Source organism: Equus przewalskii, chromosome 14 (genome assembly GCF_037783145.1).
Source record: "Equus przewalskii isolate Varuska chromosome 14, EquPr2, whole genome shotgun sequence".
In the NCBI taxonomy this organism is placed as follows: domain Eukaryota; kingdom Metazoa; phylum Chordata; class Mammalia; order Perissodactyla; family Equidae; genus Equus; species Equus przewalskii.
In genome coordinates, this window is record NC_091844.1 from 81993196 (window position 1) to 82018967 (window position 25772).

At 45.4% G+C, this 25772-nt stretch overlaps 2 protein-coding genes across 12 annotated transcripts in view; one reads left to right on the top strand and one right to left on the bottom strand.

Annotated features, from left to right (window-relative positions):
- ROCK2 (Rho associated coiled-coil containing protein kinase 2) overlaps nucleotides 1-7398 on the top strand; it is a 161807-nt gene extending 154409 nt beyond the window's left edge. For 7 of the 11 annotated variants that reach the window (XR_011526737.1, XR_011526738.1, XM_070574462.1 and 4 more), the window contains 2 exons: nucleotides 2637-2729; nucleotides 3990-7398. Coding sequence is in view for 7 of the 11 variants with exons in the window: in XM_070574462.1 (XP_070430563.1) it covers nucleotides 2637-2721 (85 nt within the window). In the remaining 4 variants the exon portion in view is untranslated. The remainder of the gene's footprint in view (nucleotides 1-2636; nucleotides 2730-3989) is intronic. The other 4 variants (XM_070574458.1, XM_070574460.1, XM_070574459.1 and 1 more) reach the window with 1 other exon arrangement.
- A 939-nt stretch (nucleotides 7399-8337) lies between these two features.
- On the bottom strand, nucleotides 8338-24521 carry SLC66A3 (solute carrier family 66 member 3). Its single transcript, XM_008529895.2, has 7 exons — nucleotides 24238-24521; nucleotides 20084-20166; nucleotides 19942-20011; nucleotides 17353-17410; nucleotides 13761-13881; nucleotides 11631-11672; nucleotides 8338-9622 (listed from the first exon to the last, which is right to left on the bottom strand). Exons 1-7 carry the CDS (start codon nucleotides 24378-24380, stop codon nucleotides 9531-9533), a joined length of 609 nt encoding a protein of 202 aa, XP_008528117.1. The 5' UTR covers nucleotides 24381-24521; the 3' UTR covers nucleotides 8338-9530.
- Between the last annotated feature and the right edge of the window lie 1251 nt (nucleotides 24522-25772).

Below are 25772 nucleotides of genomic sequence, written 5' to 3' on the forward strand. Positions count from 1 at the left end.
AAATCAATCAATCAATCAATCCATAAATGAAGTAGAAGAGAATAGATAAATATGTATCTGATCTTGGATTGAAAAAGAACTTCCTAAGAATAAGAGCAAAGGAAGAAAAAGTCAGAGATTGACTGACTAAATATTAAAGTCTTGTAATTTTTAAAAACACCATATATTTGCATTATATATGAGAAAGATGGATTAGTATCTTTGTATAGAGAATTCTTATATAAATCATTAAGAGAAAGATTTCCTCTTCCCAATATAAAAATTAGGAATATACAGGTATTACCATAAATATGAAAAAGTAATCAACCTGATTATTAAAGAAAGAAATTAAAATTAAAACTATAATGTAAAACCATTTTCACCTGTCGAACTGGTAAGGATTAAGAAACAGATTGGTGAGATGTAAAGAAATGGGCACTCTCTTCTGCTGCTGTTACAACTCAAAATTAAATGTGCTCTTTCTGAAGCAGTCTTTGGCAGTAAGTTTCACAGGCCTGAAGTATATCCTGATTGATCAGTTCAGTGGAGGAGATAGATAATCAAACAGATAATTATGGCACTATTTAAAAATGTTGTTTATAATAGAGGCATGAGCAGGTGTTCCGGAGGAGCAAAAGAAGGCATGGAGCATTCTGCCTGATAAAGAATTCAAGAAACACCTCAAAAATGTAATCAGTAATTTCCAGGCAAAGAAATAAGGGAAAAGACAATTCTTGGGGAAAGGTTTTGTGCAGAGGTACTAAGTTGTCAGAATTACTTATGTGTTTGTAACGTTATTTTGGGTTAGAGTGGGAAGAAGGTAGTGGCAGGAAGTGGTAGAAGATGATGCTGGAGAGAAAGCTTTTGGCCCCATTGAAAAGGACTGTGTGCGCTATGCTATAGGAGTTCTGATTTTGTTCTACAAATAGAAGTCTGTAACAAGAGATTGGTGTGTTGAAACCTACTAAGATTGCACTAAAGTATCTACAGTGAAAATGAAGAGAGGAAACCAAGTTAAGGAAAGATTTCTTAAGTTGAAATGACAAGACTTAGGTGACTGACTGGAAAGTGCTGAGGGCAAGGTTTAAGGGAAGTCCCCTGATGCACTGCGCTAATAGCACAGCTGTTAGACTTTTCAAGTTGGAGATCGCGACACAGGCACACGCTTCGCACACACTTCTGGGGTTTTGGAAGGATATGAAATGCAGACTTTTCATAAAGTGTGCTACAATTGGGGCTTGGATATTCAGGAAGGCCTACTGATCTGTTACCCCTGCAGCAGAGTTGAGACCATAGCTAAAAGTTACTTTATCTGTAAGCCTAGAAAAATGAGTATATACCAGGCTGTGATACATGTTAAGTGAATAAATAATTATATCTAAGTTTGTGTGTTCTCTCAAATATTGTTCTGTATTTGGCACATTTTTAAATAATTTGAGTTGGTTTACTTTGTTTTTCTTTTTTTGGTGAGGAAGATTGGCCCTAAGCTAACATCTGTTGCCAATCCTCCTCTTTTTGCTTGAGGAAGATTGTCCCTGAGCTAACATCTGTGCCAGTCTTCCTCTATTTTGTATGTGGGACGCTGCTACAACATGGCCTGATGAGCAGTGTGTAGGTCCGTGCCTGGGATCCGAACCTGCAGAGCCACGAACTTAACCACTACACCATTAGGCTGGCCCCATTTACTTTTAAATTAGGGTAATCATCCATCAACATACTCTGTTAGTGATTCTCAAAGTCAACCAGCTGCATCAGAATTTATCTTGGGGTTTTTTATTTAAAAATTAAACTACTAGCCCCTCCCCCACCCCTACAGTCCAATGATATCAGAATCTCTTGGGATGTAGCCTGGGAATATGCATTTAAATAGCCTTGGGTAAATCATATACACTAAAGTTGAAGAACTACTAACAGTGATCACAGATGAGACTTTGGGGACCAGATGAGTTCCTCGGCACAAGTTTACTCATGAACATCACAGTTACAAATAATGAAACAGTTACTCCTATTTTTTAAAATATGATGGTTGCAGTAGTAGGTTATTGGATTAGATTAGAAAGAAAAGACCACATATACCCCTGCTCGAAGTTCAGTTTATTTAGCCAAGATAAGTTGTTAATGCTGCTTATATATTTGTGGTCTTTCCCTTGTCCAGTTTTTCATGGAGAACGTAACTGTTGGTGACCTATTGAGCAAGTAGGATCCTGCTGGAATTGAGAAAACTGCATTCTTAATATTATTCCTTTTTATACTAGGGCTTATGGTACTACTCTGGAAAAATCCAAACACTTTTATGCAGAGAACGTTGACAGATGTTGAGCTTTCATAGTTCTCAGATCAAACTGTGCGTCAGGATGGTTAGCTCTTATCTGGGCTTGGTGGGGAGAAGATCGTGTCTTATCCTCATACGTTATCTCTGTGTTCATTTCTCTGGTATTCTGGAAAGCATGCCTGGCCACAATGATTATATGCATTTATATGTAAAGAGAAAGAAGATTTCCTTGTGTGCTTCCATCTTAATTTTAATCGTGTTATAGATGAAGGGAAAGTTAAAATACTTAGAGCGCATTTGAAGTGTGATTTCTAGATCATAGCATATCGAACTGCCATTTCTAAAGAGTGTTAGAGTGTGTAAATTTGCAAACCTCCTATTGCAGATTGCTTGATTTGGCATTTAAAGACTGGGATTGGTCATTTGATGATATTGATGGTGATGATGATGGAGATGTTTTTGATTTCTGAAGAAATGGGTAAATCAAAAATGAAAAATGAGTTATTTTAGTACTTCCAAGTAGCGCATGTGGTTTGCAGTTGGGTTTTCCTTGTTTTTGACTAGTTTTGAAATTGTATTAAGTTGTTTTTAATAGTATATATTTGAAAAGTAGTTTTCAGAAAAGTTTCTAACTGAAATTTCCATGTTAAGTCTAAAAGTGAAATGCTATGTTCAGATTCTTTATTGGCTATATATTTTCAATACAGTTGGAATTATAATATTTTATCTTAGGAATGAAACATGTAGAAATAACAAAAGGAGCTAATTCTGGTACTTTCTGTTCATTCCAAAGAAGCCATGTTCAGAGAAGTAAAATTTACAATGTTTTCAAGTTCCTACAACTGTATTAGTTTGTGAACATAGCATGGGATTCTTTTCTCCCTCCATCCCTCTCTGCTTCCTCCTCTTTCCTTCTTTCTAACTTGTAAGAATTGAAGCTGTAAAAACTTTATAAGTCAGTAAGTGCTGTGAAATAGCTATTTCCGATTTGGCTTTCTTTGTGATGCTGTGAAATGTTTGCTTTTTGAGAATTTAATGTTTCTCTTGCTGAAGAATGCTAATAATGTGAAAGTTCCTTTGCTTTTAGAAAATGTGAAATAGTTCAGTTAATAGTGGTTAAAGGACATTTAAATGAAAATGGAACCTCATGAGTTAAACCTTTGACGTGGAATGGATTAAAAGAAATAATGTCTATCTTAACCTAACTAATAAGCATGTTGCAAAACATACACTTAAATCATGTGATATTGGGATCTGTTTATAACCAGGATTTACGGAGTATTTTTACGTATATTTACTAGAACAATGCGTTTGTTCCCATTTCATAGATTTTTAAAAATGTGGCTAAGGGTCAAACAGTCAAGTCAAACCTGGTCCGTAAGGCCACTGTTCTTTCAGCTGTATGGGGCAGCTACCAGTTGAACCCCAAGTCACGCTTACATTCACATGAGTTTTCCAGTGACATATTGTCTAACCCTAATAGCCAGTGCATATTAAAACTTGTGTGTCATGTTTGTAGCCAATATGGGAAAATATGAGAAAGATTGTAATTGCATGAACCGAAAAATAAGACAGGTAATACAGTAAATATGTTTTATGCATGATTTAGGTGTTAAAAGTAGAGTAGTTGGAAGACTATATAGTTTAATGATATAAATGGAATGCCTTTTCAAAGAATTTAACAGTCTCTTAAATTATTTCATTGTATCAACTTACTTTATTTTTCCCTTCTTTCCAGCTAACTGCCTTCTATGAATGCAGTCATTATTCAAGGTGATCATATTCTTCCAGTTAAAACAAGACTGAAATATGATGGCCCAAAATTTATGAAAAAGCTGTATTTTCCTGAGAGACTGATACACACACACACACACACACACACACACACACACACATACACATATATTTGTTCCCTTTATTCCTGCAATATAAATTATAAATCTTGGAGAGATTTTCTGGGCTCCTTTGGAACAGCAAGTTGAACCAACAGTGATTGGCTGATAGAGTAAGAATATCATATGCAACTCTTCCAAACTCGTTCCATAAAGCTCTCTTGGCAGTCACTCACACTACATTGCACAAAAGGATCGAGAAGAGTTAAAGAAATCATCTTTTCAGCTTCAACAGAGAGATTTCACCAGCACATTTACCAGAAAGAATCTGGGAATGGATTCCACTACAGTGATATAGACTGCGTCTTTAAGAAGTGACCATTATACTGTGTGTGCATGTGTATATATATACACACATACACACACACACACACACAAATATATAGTACTGTAATACTGCAAGAGGGTTTTTTTAAACTTCCCACTTTATTTTTTTACACACATTAACCAGATATCATTACTTACTGCAGTTGCAACTATGCACTTGTATAAAGCCATAACGTTGGAGTTTATCATCACTCATTTGTGTACCTGGTGGAAGCTGCATGTTTGCGTTTAAGCAATTACTGTAACAATGAGTTTGAAGTTAATTATGTCGATTTCCTAATGCTTCATAATAGGCAACTTTACCCATTTTGAATGCCTTAATTTAATTTTTTTCAAAGTCTCAACCCTGTTCTGCATTTTAAAAAAAAGAAGAGGTGTTTACCAGCTCTTAGGATGCAAATTTGCTTTGCAGAAGAAAATTAGTGCGCTATTTTTACACATAATAGTTATCAATGTCAGCCTATTTTGATTGTATAACAATTTTTTTTAAGTATTGGTGATAGAAACAATAATGGATAGTATTGGAAGTAATATATCTTTTATGTGTATCTATTACTCATCCAACCCTTTTACAGACCTCAGTATTAGTGTGCGACTCTGAAGCGTTTTCTTTGCTTTGAATTTGCTGGCTAGCCTAGATGTGTTTTTATTTCTGGTAAAGACATTTGTGACTATTTTTACATTTTTTCACACTCAAGATTCAAAAATTATCTCAAATACAAAGAAAACTAAAGACATACTGTAGATATATTTTAAATATTTAAATGTGATCCCTTAAACACATGACTGTGTATGGCAATATTTCAGTATTGGGTTTAGAAAACTGGTGACTGGGAAGAAGTGGCCTCAAAGGCACTTACCTTGATTTTTATTTTTTAAATGCTATTATAGTTACAGTTTATGCAGGACTATTCCTGCTATATTTCCCATTATCCCAGAAAAATGTATGTTTTATACTGCTTCAGTTATGTATCAATGATAAGCATTGAGTAAGAAAAATTATGCAGTCTTTTATCAGTCTCTGTATACATAGACAGAGTTTGGTGTGATATTGAAATACATCATTAATATTTCAATGAAGGAAGTAGACCTTTTTCATTGATTCCCTCTGGGGTCAGTGTAGAGATATTTAAAGAGTTAGGTCCCCAGTTATAGATACTCTTGTGGAAATTGAAGAGTGGCTATGGCCTGCTGATGTACTGAAAGTGACTCTTGTTCTTACATTAGCCAATCTGCACTCTTCCATGCTGTCTGTGCTAAAACTAGATATGCATGCCATTTCCCTTGCAGATATGTTCTGCATTTCTGGTTTGGGGGCACAGCTGTTTTTTTTTTTAAGATTAAAAAATGAAAAATATATAAAATTTATATAGAATAAATATTTCCATTCATTAGACTTGTTAAAAGGAGACTGAATTAATATTTTATATAAAGATTTTGTTACACTATGGGAGGTTCTATCATATTATCTGAATTGGAGAGTATATATATATATTTTTAATAAACTTTATTAAGGTGAAATAATTTGAAGTTTACATATGAGTAATTGAAATATTTGAGTAAAAATGGCAAAACTTTAAATTTTGAATGCTGTATATATTAGAGAATATGGAGAATCATGGTGTGATGCAACTATACAAGGAAAATTAATGTGAAGTTTTTTTGGGGGAAAAAAGATATTCTGAGGGGTGAAAAAAGTCTCTCCCATGGAGATTCTTCACATTATATGGTTTGACTTAAGGGTTTATAAGGTTGTTTGTCCGACTAATGGAAATTGCGCTTAATAAAAAATTCTGACCTTGGGTAAGAATTTGCTTTTTACCCTGTTGCCGGTTTCATGTACATACATGAGTGCATGTACCTCTCCAAATGTTCTCTTCCCAACCCTCATTAAATATGAAGTTGACTTGGCTTAACAACCTGATTTTGTGCCAGCTTCTCTTTTTCTTGAGCTCCAAAGCTTCCAAGATAAAAATAAGACCACAAGTTGCTTATTTCCTCACACCTGATTTCTCCTAGAGCCATAAATACCTCCTGTTGAGAACTAAGAAGTAGTGAATGCTGGGATTTTCTTAGTTGGATTTTTTGACTTTTTTTTTGTAGGGATAGCGAGACAGAAGTAGAAGGAAAACTGGTGCCGGTATTACTTTTAAAACTTAATGTATAGTGAATTTTTGAAAAGTATTAAAGAACATGCTATCTAGAAGCAAGATTTAAAGAAAATATATCTGAAAGTTTAAAATGCTCTAGCTAACTAAAGAATAACTATACCGATAAATCTAAAATAAAGGTTAGTGTTTTTCAAACTAACCTATGCTCAATTTCGTGACACGAACCTGGCTCTGAAGGATCCCTTTATACCAGCTCATCTGCAGGTCCTCAAGAAGAAGCACTCTAGCTGCCGAACCACAATGTAAGAAGCTATGCTGCTGTCACTAATCTAGGATTCTGGTGGTAAAACAGAGGAACTTAGACACTATATTACTTTATTGAAACATGCTTTAAATAACATGTTTAAAATCTGATGAGAGCAAGTCACGTCTGAGTTTCTCAGTCTGTGTCGACACTGCTACTGACTTACCTCTCCTCCCCTGGAATAAGGCTTCATTTTTCCCTGTGTTGTGAAGATACCAGAGTTGATTTGTAAAGCACTTTGAAGATAAGCACTGTATGACAGTGCTGAATATTATGCTTGGGGGCCTCTCCTTGATTCCCTTCCCCATAATAATGAGTTTTGTTTGGAATTGTAATAAGTTATGAACTGCATGGTTTAGATAATCATAAATACTTGATCATCTGTCCCCTTTGAACAAAAATCATACCCCTCTGATTTTTCTTTTTTTAATTTTGTTGCATCTTTGTAGTAATGTAATTGTATTTTATGCCTGCTTTTTATATTAAAATTAAATAAAAGAAATTAAGACATAAGCATTTTCATACTTTTCCTGTGAAATAGTCCTGGAATGCTGCAAACTTTTAAAATTACCCCCAAAATCTGCCTTCCCTAAAAGATGGATATAGCAGACAAGTCATAACTAAGGTTATAGACTTGGGAATCTTCAGCCCTATCGTTTAGGCCATGGAGAAATACAAAACAATTTCAACCAGGAGTCTGTCTCGGATTTGACTTAGGTATTTTAAGGGGCAAGCAAACCTAACAATTTCATCTGAGTGTAAAGGATACGGAAAAGAGGCAGGGTGCCTGTTTTGTCAGGAATAGTGTGCTGACAGGTGGTTTTCTAGAAAGCATTTCTTTGGTAATCAATGGGTTCTCTGCTAGGATACTTACTGGCCATCTGACCTGGGACAGGTTATTCGCTTTGAGCCTCAGTGTTTTCACCTGTAAAATGGAGATTTTTTTATTTATAGGATTGTTGTGGGATTAAATATAATAATATGTTAGTATATCTGGAATAGCTCAAGTGTTTGTTCCCTTCTCTCCCAAAGGGAAAAAACGGAGAACTCTTCACCTAAGTATATTCTTAAAGGATTTGTTTAAAGCAATGATAAAATACTAATTAAAGAAGTATATTTAAATAAAATACTTGTTGGCCTAAAAGTCACATAATTTGTATTTATGCTCATGGTCAGATTATAGTTGTGCAGCACATAATGATGTTTAGGTCCCTGACGGACTGCATGTATAACAGTGGTCCCATAAGATTAGAACTTTATAGCCTGTGTGTCGTAGGCTCTACCATCTAGGTCTGTGTAAATACGCTCTATGATGTTCACACAACAACAAAATCACCTAATGACGCATTTCTCAGAACGTACCCGACGTGATGCCACAGGTGACTGCATAATTGTATATGGGAAGAAATTCACTTGGATATGTTTTTAAATGACGACTATGACTCTAAAAACTACAGAATGAATGATTTATTATTTACTTTTAGATATGTTTCTCCTCCTACTGGTCTCAAGTAGTAGTTCTAAAAGGATTAACCACGGCTTATATTTTAAAAACTGCACTTATAGAACTTAAAACTAATCACATTAAAACAACTGACAGTTTCAAGACTCAGCAGAGTTCAGATTTTACATAGGAAACTAAAACATTTTCTAATAAACATCATTTACTTCATATAACAGAAGAATGGCATTCAATTATAAGGGGAAAGAGAGTTTTTAAATGTTAGGGTTTATAAACTTATAGGAAAATACAGTGTACAATAATCTTAACATCACGTCTAGAATATCATACTGTAATGAGAAAATCCACAAGAACTTGGCAGATCCCAGCCATACCCTTTACGGCATATGTTTTCAATAGACAAAACCTGGTCAAGGTCAGCTGTATTGTGTACCAAATTCCAATAATTGTATAGATGTGGCCCTTTAAAAAATGGCAGCATTGTGCTTGAATCAGAAAGTTCATTGGGATTACCTTGTCACAAGTAGAGATTGCAGCAAATAGCACCTTTTGGTAGGAGTTAAAGGCACAGTATGAAGCTAAAGGACTACTTTGGTCTATGAACTCAAGCCAGTTACAATTTTGCTTGCCTTGCTATCTTTGCTATATATAGCCCAAGGAGGTATTATACTGTATTATGATACAAAAGGCCATTCTGTTATATCTGTTACAATTAAACATTAGTCCCAGAAAGTAAGCCCTAGTAATTTAATATAATTCTATTTCTGACTTGGAGCAAAATCCCACTCTATCCGTGTTCGTTTGTGCTGTGGAGAGGATTTATTTCTTAAAAGATTCTGAAAGCTGAAAAATAGATGTGGTTAACTCTTGAGAGAGAACTTAATCAAGATGTTACGTAAGGGTCAAAGCCGTCTCCTCACACCGTGCTCCCTGGACGGTGTGCATCAATCCCGAGCCTTCTCAAAGCTGCAGCTGGCTGAGCCCTGCCTTAACCTGACGCGGTGGGGGAAGCGGAGGGAAAGGGACGTTTCTGAATATGTGTTCAAGTGGTTCTTTCAAGTCTAAAACACCTTTGACTTCAAAGTTTCTGAAACAGTCGACTATAAAAGACCTTGATTTAGCCATGAGCTGTTTCCCCTTTAGTTATTTGAAATCCACTTCGTGTGTAGGAATCATGGATCCATCATTCAGCCTTTACATCGGTCTTCTGGTAGCGAAGTACTGTAGCCGTTACCCATATGTTTAAAGTCATCATGATCACAAAACGTGTAAGAACTGAAATCAGTCAAAAAGAAAGAAAAAGTATATTAAAAAATACCGTTTTCACATTATAAGACAAAATCACCTCCTGCTCTAAGTTGGAGCCTAAATAAAGATTCTCCAAAAATTAAATTCAGAACTATGGATCATGAGAACTTTTGAACAACTTTGACTCCAACATTTCTGGAAAAATGATCTTCCTATCATGACTACTTTTGGCCACTTGGCCTGACTCCATGAATAGTCATTTATCGTGTTAAATGCTGAATTTGGAGGAATCTGGCTCTGGCTGATAAGAAATATTGGGACTTTTTAAAACACCTTTACTCATTTTTTAAAGTTTTGGGGAGGTAGTGTCTCAGAACATTGCAGGTTACACAAAGGTAGTGTAGTGCACTCTCCTGAGATAATCCTGAAAAACTGGCCCAAATGTCGAAGCATGTTTTATATAGAGGTAACCATGGAATTGTGGCTCTTTGTTAAAAAAGAGAAAAAAGTAACTTTAACAGTGACTTTAATGAACGTTCTCCTGATAAATAAGGTTTATAAAATTTAATGTATCTTTGTAAAACACTTGTAAGATTATTAGCTAAACTGTTCTTAAAAGGTTATCCCCAGCTATACTGGTAACTTTCAGGAATAGCTGTCACCTTGGATAAAAACAAATCACATTTAGAACATTCTCAAACTTTTAAGCTTAATTCTTAAAATGTAGGTTTATCTTGTTGTTTAATTGTGGTTCGACTATTCTTTCCCTGAAGAGAATTCAGGTCCTGTGGAGAAGACTCAAGCCTGTCTCCTTTCTCTTTCCCCACCTGACCCAAGATTATGCTTTGACCAGAACACTTTTTTTCCCCTTTTTTTGTGAGGAAGATTGGCCCTAAACTAACATCTGTTGCCAGTCTTCCTCTATTTTATGTGGGACACTGCCACAGCATGGCTTGATAAGCAGGGCTAGGTCTATACCCAAGATCTGAACTTGCAAACACCAGGCTGCCTCTGAAGCAGAGTGTGCAAACTTAACCACTACACCACCGGGCTGGCCCCTGACCAGAACACTTTTGACCCTTCTCTCAGCTGATAGAAAATATTAAAGTCAAAGATAAAACCTCCAGGAAGGGATTAACAAATGCATCCCTCTGTTCCTTAGCAATAGTTCTCAAATAATAATTAGCTTATTTAAAGAGTCTGTGCGCCAGGGACATATGTGTAGTCTTCATAAAATAGGTGACACCATCTGTTTTAATCATTTTCCACAAATTTATATGCTCGATTTGAGAGCTGAAAACGCAGCCTAAGCAATGACTGAATTCTCTTGAGGTTAACCCAAGTATTTTCTCCTTCATCACAGTAGCTCTTTTAAAAAAAACAGAACAAGGACATGGAGTCAAATGATTATGTCACTCTCCTGGCTGTAAAAGCCTTCCTGCTGCTTATGGGCAATTCGCAGAGGCTCTGGACCCTTTGGCCACTGCCAGCTCCTCCCCTCCTCTCGTTAGACTCACTCCCCATGCTCTCCGCCCCGCCCCCAACCCTACTGGTCCTGTCTGGTGGCCAAGCCGTGCATCTCTTTGCTCATGACCTTCACACATGCTGCTCCTTCCAACAGTGTCTTCCCCTCCTTCTCCAGATCTCACTCTTGTTCAAATTCATCTTCCCAGCTCCCTCAGGTTGTCCTGTTAGGTGCACATCCTGTCCTACTCTTTCAAAACACATTTCACAATATTTTTCAATAGTTAATTGGTGATTACTTCACTGTCCATTTCCACTGCTGGAGTGGAAGCTCCACAAAGATAGGAGTCTCCTGTCTTGTGCAGATTCTATCCCAGGTACTACAAGAGGTAGGTGCTTAACACTATAGATGGTGACTGACAAAGACCAGGAATAGACTGTTGCTGGCCTCTAAGTTTATAATCCACTGGAGCCAAATCGATCTCTTAAACCCTGAGACACTTTACAAACAAACGAGGTGCAAATAGCACAAAACTCAAAAAGAAAGTGGACAGAAAAATATTTTGCTTACTTGTAAGATCATTGGTAGTCATTAGAGTTGTTATTATTCTTGCTGGAAAAGAAAATGTTCAGCAATAAATAACTTGCTTCTCAAACATTTTGTATTTAGCTATTGTCTTTCCATTTTAAATACAGCAATATATGCTAACTTTTCTTGAGAGATTTTGGTGGTACAGAATACTAAATAGGACTGTGTTCCATAAAACATCTAAAATCCAGCCAGGCGTCCGAGCCCGGTGGTTTTGAAGCTGCTCATAAGAGCAGGAGCAGTTCCGAGAAGGTACCTCAGTGCTGCCCAGGGGAGCGAGGGCAGCCCGAGCGCCTCTCCCCGCTGTGCGAACCCACAACTACTTGTGAAAACCTCATTTACATATTGAGCTTCTGGTAAGGTTTCATTTAAAGAAAGCCTCCCAGTAACTAAAAACAATGTTTTTAAAGCACTGAACTCTACCCCCTTACTTTCTAGATGTTTTACAGATAAAGGAAACAGGCCCAGAAGAGGGTACGATTTTCTTAAGGGTCCGGCTAGAAGTGTTTAGTTTAATGCGTTTTTCTGGTCAAGCACTTCACTTAGTAAACACTTTAGGAATTGCGGGCGACAGTTCAAAGTAACCCATGCAAAACGTGAATCTGAAGTTACAGGAGACCACTGTCTGCAACTCAAGGCGTGCCCCCTTCCTGACCCACGCCACCCCACACGGAGCTCTCCCTCTACCTAACACGTCTGCGTGAGGCATACACTGACACGGTGGCTTTGAAAGGTCTTACCTTCTAACTAAACTAAGCTCTGAAAGACAGGGACCGAATCTTATCAAATGTTTTGTGGCCAATTTTGATTACCCAAGGATTTACACAAAGACGCTATGTGAATAGTTGTTGATTAAATCAGCAATTTAAAGGGAAGAGATGGGTCTTAAGTAGATGGAGGGGAGACTCCAACCCATTAGGAAGATGGCCAACACAGAGGATTCTCGAGCAAACTCTTTTAATACTTTAAAGAATTTTAATAAATGCTACCCGGTAGTACCCGTCTCCAGGTGAACTAGACAATAGTAACCAAAGGAAATCAGATTAAGTGCTAAAATGCACATTCCACTCATTTCTAAGTCAATGTTGAAGTTGTTAGCCTCATCTATCAAAAAGGGAAGCTGGGTTTAAAACCAGTTCCTTTTTTCCCATAAATTTATAGTCCTTAGTTCATTTATCATGCAGTCAACAAATATTTAAGTACTTGCTAAGCACAGAGTGCCACGCAAAATCGATGGAGATGTAACACACGGCCTCTGCAGTTACAAACTCCCAAGGGTTCCCAAAAGAAACGCCATGAGCAACACTTGAAAGACGAAAATACCGAAGATAAGATTAGGGAGCTAACAAGTAATATATCTAATCAGCAATTTCAGAAATCATATATATATATATATATGATTATAACACTCCAACATTTTAAAGCTAAAAATAAAACTCAAGAAGTCTTCATTTTAACTAACTTTGGACATAAAGACCTCTACCAGCAACCATGGATGGAGAAATTGGTCCTTTAAGATATAGAAGAAACAGGAAGTATAATTCAAATATCTAAAACTAGTAATTCTAATGTGATAACTCTGAATTTTTAAAATATTTCTACCTAACTAAAGCATAGATGTATTTTAGGCAGTTCCTGCAAGAATCCAAATGAACAGCGGAAATTCTAAAGTTGAGACCAAATAATATGGCTCCAAAAAAACTCCATTGCTGCAAACTATATTCATTCTCAAAAGCCAATGTATAATTTTCATCTCTTTAACCTGTTACATTATAAAGATTCAAATTTTTAAAACAAGTTAGTGGATTCAACATAATCAACTTCTTGATGCTTTTCAAAGAACAAGACTGTTAATATTAGGCCAGATTTTGGGGAAAAGTGTGCTTTCACTCTTTTTTAGCCACTGGAATACAGATCTTGCAGAAAAGGTATAGTCGTCTGCATTAAATCAGCCTTGTATATAGGGATGCCCTGGGAGGTCTATCTGAACAGCTCTTTGCAAAGGTTTAAAGCTCAAGGGACTATGACACTTGGACACCAAGTGAACGCACTCTTCTGGGCAGACCTCTGCTGCTGACCAAGGACACCCCGCCATCAGAGCCTTGTTCTTACTCGCACAGGTGTATGAAGCGAGGCTGCAAGTCAGAGCACTCATGACGCCCGAGTCCTTGGTCTTCCACAGGTCCTGGAGCTGAGCAAACTTACTGGCCGCACTGATGAAAGTACATAAATTCTGTTGGCAGATGAAACATGAGAAAGTTGGGAGTCCCTTAGTTAAAACAACAAAGAGCATGAGATACTGAAAGCACTTTTGAAGCCAAATCTTCAGGTCAAGTAGTAACCAATTTGTACAAGTCAAAACCAAAGTCTAGGGAAAAAGAAGGCAAGATGGAGGCATTTATTTATAACCCACCAATTCTGCTGTTCAGTGTGTGACTAACGGGCTGCAGCCGGCTTGAAGTTGAGACTAAGAAAGAGTCACGGCATGACCACCAAGGCTTATCTATCCCCAGCTGCCAACAAAAAAGAGGGAGAAGGATACGGATACTATGTTGTTTTAGAGAGAACCTGGGGGAAAACCATGCTGCTTTGAACTGACAGACTCATAAAGCAGCAGGCTGTGGGCCATCAGCTCTGAATTTCCGGCTATTCAGAGTCCACACGGTGATGCCCTCAGCTCCTCCGCTCCCTGCGAGGTAAGAGACCTTCATGCCAGTTAGCCCGCTGCACCGGACAGGGCCCTCCACACTGAGCGGGGCCCATCAGCAGAAACACCCACGTCAGCTGCGGGTTGAGGAGGGGCCAAAGGGAGGCAAGGGGGAAGCCAGAGACCGGCCAGCAGGCTACTGGCACATCCAGGTTTGCCGCAGGGAGGTGGAAACAGAAGGGGCGAGAAGTGTGCAGATTCTGGATATAGTCTGAAGGTAAACTTGTGGGATTTGTGAGGAATTGGCTGTGGGATGTGAGAAAAAGGGAAGTCAAGGGTGATTCCAAGCGCCACTGTTTCTGGCCTTCACGGGTAGAAGAATGGAGTAGACGCTGTGAGTTGAGATAGAAAAAGCTGCAGGAGCAGGTTTGCTGGAAGAGAGGGGCAGGGCAGGAGACCAGAAACTCAAGTGTTGGCCACGTGAAGCTGGAGACGCTTATGAGGCAGGGAGGGGTAGCGTGGAGCCGCTCACTGGATATACACAGAGGGTGCTGGAGGCTGGGGCCTCTGTCACTGAAGTCAGGGACATGAGAAGGGGCAGGCAGAGACACTAGGAAGGATCAGGTGGAAGGGGCAGCAGGGGCGAGGTGTCCTGGAGCCAAGTGAGCAAAGTGATCCAAGGAGGAATCCTGATCTAGGCATCAGACGCTCCAGAGCTGCTGAGATGCGGAAGGAGAACCGAGCTGTCTTGAGCAAGATGAACACAGCTAGTGTCCTTGACAGGAGTAGCTCATTTATCTTCTGTCTCCCCAGAAGGAAAGCTCCACCAGGGGAGAGCTTGATTTCTGCTCACTCCCCAGTACCTGGAACCGTGCTGGCACGTACGTGGTCGTCACTCAATAAATCCTTAACGACAATGCAGTGGCAAATGTAATGACAAAGGGGAACACGAGATGACATGGGGGGAGCGAAGGGGTAACCTTAAGGAAAAATAAGGTAAGATAAGGAAAAATGGAGAAGATAACAGCAGGGTGTGTTCCTAGGCAGAGGAGGTGAGCAAGCACCACGGTCAGGCCTGTGGTGGGATCCAAAGACAGGAGCTGGGCGCAGACGGCTTGGAGGACTGACCCCAAGTATAAACCAAGTGTAAAGACTGGTGAGGAAAAAGGCTTTTGTGCAATCCGGGCGACGGAGGAGGGAGGCAGGCAGAGGAAGACAGCATCTGAGACCCAGCCAGGACACAGGATCAGCAGGGGCTGGCGAGGAGTTGGGTCAGGGCTGAGGGAGCGGAGGGAGGGGTGGGTCAGGAAGTCTGCACACGCGGATTTATGCCGGGCCCTGTTCACACCTGTCGGGGGCAAGGATCACGTTCGGGTGACCCAGTGCTAAACAGATGACCCCTCAATGCCTGCTACTCCACCAGGCACGTCTTCCAGGAGACAATGCCACCTTAAGAGTCGTGAAGTAGTTCTCGTTTGGGACATAAGCAAGGCCTGGACAACCTTACACATATTCAACTGCAGGTTATTAGGGTTTCCGTGACACAGGACTGGAAAGGAGAACTGGTGCCTACAGCATTGTGGAGATCATTTTTAAATACTTTACTCCTATCTTTTTGTGACTAAACTCTGAGTATGCGAATTATCAGTTTATCTAATCTTCTGTGGAAACGATTTGTCAGTCTGAAGTGGTAGCTGCTTTTGAAAGCAACAGAACTGTAAACCTTCCACAACTTGGGTTTCTCACGAATTCAAACAGCTCTCCTCCCCTCCCGGACCCTAGGGCTTCTGCCCTGTGTGAGCTGTAAAGCCCGCGCTTTCTCCTCCCTGCAGCCCCATGACCCTCAAGCCACCACCTCATCCCCACGGCCCCCAGGGCCCGCCACGGAGTGGGCACCCGGGAAACACTTGTTGTAGACAGCGACAGCACAGAGCCTGGCATGCCGCTCGTGCCTGAGGAGGGAAAAAGGAAGCCCTCTTCTCTGAGCTGTGCGAGCAGCAGTGTGTGGTTAGAACAGAGCATTCACTGAGGAGGGCGCAGAAGCAACAAAAGGCTGCAGCCCTTGAGCTTAGGCCCCATTCCTGATGAGCCTGTACCACCGTATCCCCGGGATGACGTTCTTGGGGCTGGAGGCGCACTGCTGCATTGTGACAGCCCAGTCACCCAGCCACAACTGCACCAACCTGACCAGCGTCAGCGGCGACGCAGATCCTGGAGATGACTTATTTGTAGGGTGGCCAGAGTTAGCACCCAAAAATACTGGACACTCAGTTAAATTGGAATTTCAGATCAGCAACAAATAAGTTTTTAGAATGTCCCGTTGCAATATTTGAGACATACTTATACTAAAAAATTATTCAGCATTAATACGGCAACCCTAGTTATTTGCTCTCCATACGTCACAAGGTGGAAACACGACACAGAGTCAAGTCCACTTTCCAAGAAAGGGTCACAGACAAGATGCTGGGGGGAGAAGGCGGCGAAACTCCTGAGTCTAGGTGTGGCGGGCAGTGACTTGTGACCACCAATTAGTTCTGCTCCTTTTCCCGCTGGGTGGAAGCGTTCACTTCAGTCAGCTTGGAGAGAAGACCTGTGCGCAAGGCTTCCTGACCCGCTCTCAGAACCCTGTTCTCACAGCCCTTAACCAAGGAAGGACAAAAGGATAGGGCTTACCCTTCTCCACGGAGGAGAAAACATGTTGGGGGTCAGAGTTACACAAATACTGGGTATGTGGCCAACATGTAATTATTAAACTGATAAGAGGCTCTTTAACTTATGCTCAGTTCTTTATTCTCCTACTACCTACCTCGCCCATCTGGATCTCTTCGGCCCCAAAAAAAGGAAGTAAAAAAAATTCTGCCACACATTTAAATGAGAATAATGTCTTTTAGTATTTGGACAGCACTGCGCTTTCAGCCCGTTATCCTCTGGTACAGCTGAAAAATCAGCAGGTTCAACACATGGTCTATACGTTCTTCGCAGGGCAGGTGGCAGGGAGAGGAGAGAGGACAGACCCCTGCTGTTTCACACACTTTCTTTACCGGGAGCGATACTTACTATGGCCACATCTATGATCCACTTCTGCAGGGTGAGGAGGAACCACGACGTCACCAATCTTACCAAGGGCTGAGGAAGACAGCAGCGGCTCGGCTGGCAGCTCCACCACCCTCCCTGCCCCGTACCCATGGAAACAAACCAGGACCACAGAGTTACACACGTAAGCCAAGTGCGGAAGTGGGAACGGCTTTGCTAGAACCTCTCAGACTTGGAAAAGACAAAAACAGTTCAAGTGAACACCTGCTGGGCGTCCAAAAGAACAGAAGCAGATCATGGAAGAAAGTTACAAAGAACCCTGCGTTCGTGGGCTATTCTAGCACTGGGAACATGCCAGATGACTTTAACTGCCCGCTTCATTCCTGACTGTGCGGACATCTCCAACGTAATGTCATCAGTGAAGTGCTTCAAAGAGAAGTCTGACATTATAAAGTAGGCTTGTTCTGCAAAACAGTTGTCCCCGAAACTGTTTAGTGATTTCCTCCTTTCCCACTAACTCCATTGTGAAAATGATCCAGTGGGGTGAGCAACGCAGGAGGAGGAGGAATGCTATTTGATTTTCGTCAAGCTCAGTGACGCTGCAGGAATCGAGAGCCCAGGGAGAGGAACTGAAGCTAACACAGGAGAGGCAGTGGGCAGGCCAGTGAGGGGACGGCCAGGAGCCTCTGCTGTGACCTTGGGCAAGCCACTTCCCTTCTCTCCACCTTGGTTTGCATATCTGCAAAATGGACTTAACATTTCTTGCCTTACCTACCTCCTCAATGCCTAGTGGCACACGGTGGGGACCCAACAGATTGCTGTGCCTATAATGAATAACATTATTGAAATGAAGGGGCTGGAACAGATAATGCCCTGTGCTAAAAATCAGTGGGACTACTAGCACCCTGGTCAGCACCAGAAAGGCAGCCTGAAGCCAGGTGGATGAAATCTTGTTTTTAAAACACTCTAATTTAATTGTTTAAACTAACTTTGGTGGTATTTTTTGCCCAATTTTGCACCATTGCGCCTCATTCCATTCATTCTGAATATACATTTTATAAAACTTGAGCAGTAGTAGCAGCTACCGAGATCCCAGAGATAACTTTCTTGTAAGGCTGCCAGAATTTAGCCAATAAAAATACAGGGCACTCAGTTAAATCTGAATTTCAGATCAATAGCAAATACTTTGTTAGCATAAGTATGTCTCATGCAATATTTGGGGCATACTTATGCTAAAAAACTTCACTGCTAATATGGCAGACCTACTTATGTGCTCTCCACACGTCACAATTGGTGGGAGGAGCCTGTAAACATCTTGCAAACACTACAGAGCTGCCATCAGCACACAAACAGCTATGTGAATAATTTACCAGACCGTCAGCACCCAGATTTCCTAATCCACAGCCTCGCTATTTGCACAAAGATTTGTTGCATTTTATTTAAAAAGTAAATCACACAATGCTTTTCTCTTCAAAGTAGTCTGTTTTCAAAAATCTTTAACCTGCTGGGACTACCCTTGAAGTGCTAAGGGGCAGTAGAGCGGTGCAATCCTCTCTTTGCAGAGGGAAACTGAGTCAGGGGGCTTACAACTCAGTCAGGACTTGGTCCACACCCAGCTCCATCTGCAGACACGCTCCTAGTAAAACAGTGGTGAGGCCCCTGCCGCGTCCCCAGCTCGGCCTGCGCCCCTGTACGTTGGTTCTCGAAACAGCCCTAAAAGGTAGGCGTTACTATCCCACTCCACAGACGGGGCAACTGCAGCTTAGACAGCTTGTGGCATGCGCCCGAGGCTACCCCAGTGCTGCCCACCACTCCGTGCCCACATCCTCGCCACGCTCAGGGCAGACGGGGCCTCCACCCTGAAGACGCCGACATAAACAGCTCAGATCTTTTCACAGATGTGGCAGGCTTAACTGCTGTTCACAGGCTTTCCTGGCCTTTCAAGCAGTGTGAAGTTCAACAGAATAACTGAGTATTTACAAAGAGCTGAAATGAAAGCCTGGCCCGCCTTTGAGGAAGCCATGTGAGTGGGGGCACGTCTGTGTGGTGAGCAGGCCCCCATGGAGACCCTCCTAATGTCATGACTAGGGGCATGGTTCTCACTTTGAACAAGCAAACATGAGTCCACACCCGCCCACTAACGGGCAGTATGCTGGTGTGGGAGCCAGCTGACAGGGGTGTTAGCGGCACTGTGTTACATGCCAGACATTCTCTTTATTATGACTTCAAATACTTTGGGGACATTTTCAGGGAAGGAAGAAATGTCTCCCTTCCCTTAAAGAATAAAGCTGGACGGTGTTGCTCTTAGCAGGGGTGCTTCTGTAGCTTGGCCTGCTCAGCACTGGGGTACCAGTTCACATCCCACTTGGCCTGTCGCACACCACGGGGCGCCCTGGTCGTGGCGGGAAGGCCACAGGGCAGGAACCCTTCTAGAGCATCTCTGGGCTGTGGAGATACATTCGCTCACATGGAGTCTCGCATTTGGGATTCCTTTGTAGTTTAACGAAAAGAACATCCTTCGGGTAAAGGACCGTGCTTAATAATTCATACTATTAGCCAATAACACCCTTGTCTCTGAGTCCCATCTCTGGTTCTCAGATGCTGAAAGGATACAGGGCGATGTAGGGAGCCGCCCGTCTCACGTCCCCGTTGAAATGGAAGATGCAGAGCAGCAGGATGAGATCTGAAAGGGAAAGGCTCCCGGTGAGAGGCAGGAGGGCCGCAGGGCCCCCGGCGGGCAGGGAGGGGCGGTTACCTTGTAGGATGAGAATGGGGTACTCCAGGTAGGTCAGCAGCGGGTACTCGTAGTAACACTGGTACCGGAGAAACACCAGGAACCTGCGGAGAGGGAGGGCACCCCTGAGCGCCGAGCTCGAGCTGGACTCTGCGGACACAGCACGGAGGCCCCGCCGCACCCAAGAGCACAGGATCGTTTGCAAAACCCGAGAAATGGTGGATGAAGCCTGCAAATGTCAGGGAGGGCAATTCAGAACAAAAAGGATGTTAATGTCATAATCTCCATGATTTTTGGAGCATCCAGTACTGTGGGTGCTGGGCACAATTTACACGGTCACTGTCAAGTCCCTCAGGATGGTCACTTAATTTTTACAGAAGGAAACGGCCGATCGGGATCAGAAGAGATTGGGTCTGCCTGTCCCCAAAGCTGGGCTCTTGCATGGCCCAGGTGGCCCCCTCAGGTCACACATTAGAAGCTGTGGAGGCCAAGACAGACATCCAAGGGGGCCGGAGAGCCATCCGTGGCGGGGTGTGGGGGGTGCAGGCAGGGCTTCTAAGAGGCGGGCGTGTTTGGGCACCGCGGTGAGCTGAGGAGGCCGTGACACCGCCTGGGTGATCTGTGTGGCCGTCCAGCGTGCTGCCCGGTCAAGGGGAGGGCAGTGGGGAAAGGCACGAAGACCAATCCTCAGCTCCTTTAAGAAAACTTGAGCTCTGGAGAGACTGGGGAAGGGGGGCAGGGTAGGAAAGACCCCAGAGCCCCTCCCCTTTTCAGGAGAACAGGCCCAAGCTTCCTGCCTTCCCAGCTCCTATCTAGCCAGTCAGCTCCCCTCAGAACCTAAATCTCCCGCTGTCCCCTCAGAGTCTGTCCCTGACCCATTGCCCAGGCTGTGAGGCTCCCTCAGTCTGCAAGTCCGGCCACAGGGACTGGAAGGAAGGACTCGGAAGAGGCCAGAGCCTCCACTTTCATCTGGATTTGGTGGCTCATTTCCTCAGCTCGGAAGGGTTGTTGACAAAGCAGACAGCAGGCTGGGGAGCCCGGGCCCCATCCGTTTCTCAGCTGTACAGTTTCTGTGCAGTTCTCAGCTGAGCAGGGGGTGGCGGGGAGGGTCACAGGACGGGAGCAGGGAGCCCAGCGTCACCCTGAGCACGTGGGGCTCCCAGGCCTGGGCCTCCCCTGGTCAGCCCCTTCGTGACCAGCAGCTCTTCCCAGGAACCCCAGCCTGGCAGGCTCTCTGGGGGCTTTGCAGTCCGTGGTCTCATGGCTTCAGGGGACGAGCAGATGCTCCGGTCGGCCCCTGCCCCCTGCGCGGTCTCCCTTCTTGCCGGGCCTCCAGAGCAGCACCTTCCGGTCACCTCCAAGGGAGAGCCCAGGGGCCGGGGCAGGGGCGGCATCCCCCTACTGCAGGGCAGGGTGGCAGCCAGCCTGGCCGGGCACAACAGGCTGCAGAGCAGCAGTGCTGAAGGAATGAGCAGGAGAGATTCAGGGGGAAAGGCTCCCGGGTCTTTACCCCACACACACACTGAACGAGGGGACACCTCCCATAATACAGCTGGAGACCTTGGGGACAGGCGGAGGCCCTGGACCAGCCGAGCTGAGAGCACCGTCAGGGGTCATCCGCACTGGCCTCCATACTTTACAGACCACTGGGGAAACTGAGGCCCCTCACTGCCCCCATGGCTATATGAAAGGCAGAAATAAGAATGGACTTTTTTTTTAAATTGTGAAAACTGAAACACACAGACACAACGCAGAGGAAATCGTCTAGCAAACCCACTGCCCGGCCCCAGCACTCACGCAGGACACTGCTCCATGCAGGCTCATCTACCCTCTGCTCTGCTGATGTGGGCACACGGTTCTCACCCTGCACACCTCAGGACACAGGTCTCAAAGACTGGCATTTTCCTGCCACTTCACACCAACCCAAATTAAAAATCATTTCCTGGTATCATTAAGATATAGTTCATGCTCCAATCGACCCATTCTCTCAAAAATAAGGTTTTAGAGTTCGTCTGCTCAGATCAGGATCCAAAGAGGGTCCACGCCATCCATGTGGTTGTTCTGGCTCTTACTTCCCAGGGGATGAAGGGGCCCTCTGACAGTGACGGCCTGGGGGTTCTTTCTGCTGGAACTCTGGCTGCTACCCTGCCTGCCCGTGCCCGACCCTGGTCTGGGCGGGAGCCTGGGAGATAGGCAGGCGTGGCCCACCAGGGATGAGTCAGGCCTGCACTGCCCCCAGCTCTAGGGCCATCTCTCCACACACCTGGCCCCAGCTGGCCCTCACCAGGGAGGGCAGGGGCAAGGAGCAGGGAGGAGGGTAGGGTGCTTGCCAACCTTTCCCCCACCCACAGGATGCAGATGAGATGAGAAAGCATCAAAATCCAGTGCATGTGGCAGCCAGGGCGGGGCAGGCCTCAGGATGGAGAGAGCCAGGATCCTGGTCAGCACCCAGGAGACAGCCCTGCTGCGGCCTGGGCGCTTGGTGAGTTCCTTCACCTCCCTGGCCTCGGGTCCCACTGTCGGGGATAACAGAGATATCTACCTCCCTGGGCTGTTGAGAGGATTGAGTCAAATAAGGCTAAAAACACACTGTGTCAACACACACACGTGCCCATGAAACAACACCACTGATAAACTGCTGCCGGAGGTGGAGATAATCCGCATAGGAATCCAGTGGGAGCCCCTGATCACTTCCAGCTGGGCTTCTGCAGAGGGTGCCACTGGGCCGCCTAGACACAGCCCGGCCTGATTACAGCAGTCTGCGAGCCTCATCCTGCCCTCCCATGGAGGCTGAGGGGCAGGGGCCAAGCCCACCACCAGCCTCTGCCTGCATGGTCATCACTGCAGGACCCTTAGCACCGCCCCCCCATCTTCAGGCTCTCCTTCCCAGGGGAGCCACATTCCACTGCCAGAGGGCTGTTTTTTCAAAAATAAGCAGTTACACAAGATGACAGCTAACCCTAGATTAAGGCGGAGCCCTCACCCTCTTTATCACTGGCCTGCAGAGGAGTCGCAGGGTGTGGCAGGCCGCCCACTCCGAAGGTGTCTATCTGTCTTCTATTCACCCTGCAGGCGGCCAGCCTCATCTTCCCCCCCTCAGGGACCGAGGCCCCTCTCCCTGGCCTTCCACATCTTCCCGGACATGTCCTCTGCCCGCTCATCCCCTTCTCAACCCGAACAATCACTGTGGCCACTTCCAGCCAGTGTCCCCCAAACCGGGGCCCCCTTCCTACTGTCCAGTCCCCGCCATCCAGCCTGGGGCCCCCGTGTTTCAGGGTCATTCACAAACGCGTGAGAGGTCGCACACCCTCCGGTAGGCCGACGCGCCTGGGTCAGGACCCCGCAGGACAGGGGCCGGGCTCGGGGGCGGCGCAGCCTCAGCCGCGAGGTGTCTCCTCTCTGCCTCCCTCTCCCACGGCTTCTTTCCAGCCTGGGATCTCGGGGTCAGCCAACCGAGCTGCCCCTCCAGGAAGAGCCTCTGCCTGGGGATAACGCGGAGGGGGGGACCCCGGGCTGGCGAGGAGCAAAGCGGGGAGGACCGGCCTAGCCAGGGGCCCGGGGCTAGACTGCTGGGTTTCACGTGCCGTGTTTTCCCGCGAATTCGAGTCTTCTCGACCAAAAGTTTTACCGCCCTGCGTTTCGCGTGTAGGTCTTCAAATACTGAATCAGGGCACCCACTCGGGATCTCTGACGGATAAACCCGCTCCTGGACAGTCTCGGCCATCTCTGCCTGAGTCCGGCCCAGCTCTCCAGCATCGATTCGCGTGCCCTGCTCCTCTCCCTCCAAAGAGCTCTCCTTTCTCCGAATCCCTCCCCTATCCTCTCCCTCCACAAGCGGAACTTTTAAAAGCCAGAAGATCCTTAGAATAATCCAACCCGTCATTTTGCAGGTGAAGAAACCGAGGCCCGAGAAAGGCGGTGCTGGTGGGTTTAGGGATGTACGTGAGCGAGCCTCCAGGTGCAAACGACCTGCTCAAACCAGATGGCACCAACGGGCGGAGTGACGGTGTCGCGGGGTGCAGGTTTTCCCAGCTGAGCGAACAGCCGGGGGAAGTGCCCCTCCCGGCCGCCCGGCGCCCTCGGCTCCGCTTCCCCCGCCCCCTGCTTGGCCAGAGCCGACGCTCCCCGGGCTCCCAGCGCCCCCGGCCGCGGAGGAGAGGGAGGAAGGGCCTTACCCGGCCAGCTCCAGCAGCAGGCTCGGCAGGCTGATGCCCCGCGCGCTGCGCGCCGCCAGCACGGCGAAGATCTGCGGCAGCTTCAGCGCGGCGCACGCGCCCAGGGTGCTCCAGTTGCAGACGGCCAGCAGCGCCGCCCACATGGCGCCGGCGGACCGGGCGCGGGCGCGGGGCTCGGAGGGTCGGGTCGCAGCTCCAAGAGCAGCCGTCGACACGGGGCCGCCCGGCTCGCCGAGTCCTTCCGCCTTCCCCGCCCGCGGGCCCTGCCCTCCCGGCCCCCGCCCATGCCCGGGCCCGCCCCGCCGGTCCGCCCTTTCGGGGCCCGCCTCTCCCTCCTCTCGCATCCGCCCCGCCGGGTCCGCCCTGTGGGGGCCCGCCCTTCCCTCCTCCCCCATCCGCCTCCCCGGGGCCCGCCCTGTCGGAGTCCTGCTCTGCCCCCTCCCGCCCCGCCCCGCCTTGCTCCGACGCCTCCCCGGGACCGCCCCCTCCCCCGACCACGCGTCAGCCTTGCCCTTTGCCAGTTGTACCCGGTGCTCATTCACTTTTCCATGTTAAACCGACTCGCGCAGTTCTGAGCCGGCGGGAGACCCCCCCAGACAGTCCTGCTTTCCCAGGGGTTGGGTGGGCAGAGACTGAACCCTAGCGGGGCAAACGGGAACCCCTCGCGGGAGATGGACCGTTTTGTTGGGATGGTTCACTCCCTAAAAGTGTTTTTGTTTTTCTCACTGAGCATTTCAGAGATTAAAACTTGTAACAACCCACCTTCGTTTACACAGGGGGAAAACAGCCCTCGCCGCAGTCACTGGGGGGCCAGGATCCCCCTCCCCCAGGGTGGTTTTAGTTCCTGCCCTTTCCTCCAGCTGAGAGCGGGGACGCTGCTCCCCAACCCGGGAAGCTTCCTTCCTGGGGGCTTGTGCCTTAGCGCTGGAGGCCCCCGCAGGCCTTGCACTTCAGCACTTGGGAGTGAACTTTTTTTCTTAAGGAGGTAAAATAGATTTCTGTTGATAAAAGAAGGCAATTTAGACGTGGCACAAAATGAGGGGGGTGGGGTGCATTCTCCAGGTTCTCGAAATCGCATAGGTATTGAGTCAAGGTTATGAAGCAGAAAAACTCAGAAAAAGGGAATTCCAGAGTCCACGATGGCTGCTTTTGCGCTGTGCGCCTCAGCCGGGCAGCTGTTAGAGGCTCTGCCGTTTGCCCCGTGCTCCCTCCCTGCTCCTCCAGGCCTCCCCTGGCCATCATCCCCTTTGTCCGGAAGAGACCAGAAGGTATTGAGCCCTCCCTGCAAGGCTAAAGGACAACAGGATGTTTAGAAAGAAATCTTTAAGAGGAACACAGAGCGTGTGTGTGTGTGTGTGTGCGCGCGCGCGCGTATGTGTTTAGTCCTTACCTTCTAGAGATGCTGAAATATTTACAGATGATGTGAGAGTTGATAATTTCTGAAGTAGGTTTTGGGTATCCGGGGGTTATTATACTACGCTCTACTTTTGTATAGGTTTGATATTTTCCTTATTAAAAAGTTTAAAACAAAAGGG

Coding starts and splice junctions, on each gene's coding strand:
- SLC66A3 (XM_008529895.2), bottom strand. CDS start 24,380: ATGTGGGCGGCGCTGCTGGCCGTCTGCAACTGGAGCACCCTGGGCGCG. Junction 11,673..13,760: donor CGCTTCATACACCTGTGCGA/GTAAGAACAAGG, acceptor TTTCTTTTCCAG/CAAGAATAATAACAACTCTA. Junction 9,623..11,630: donor GACTACCAATGATCTTACAA/GTAAGCAAAATA, acceptor GACTGATTTCAG/TTCTTACACGTTTTGTGATC.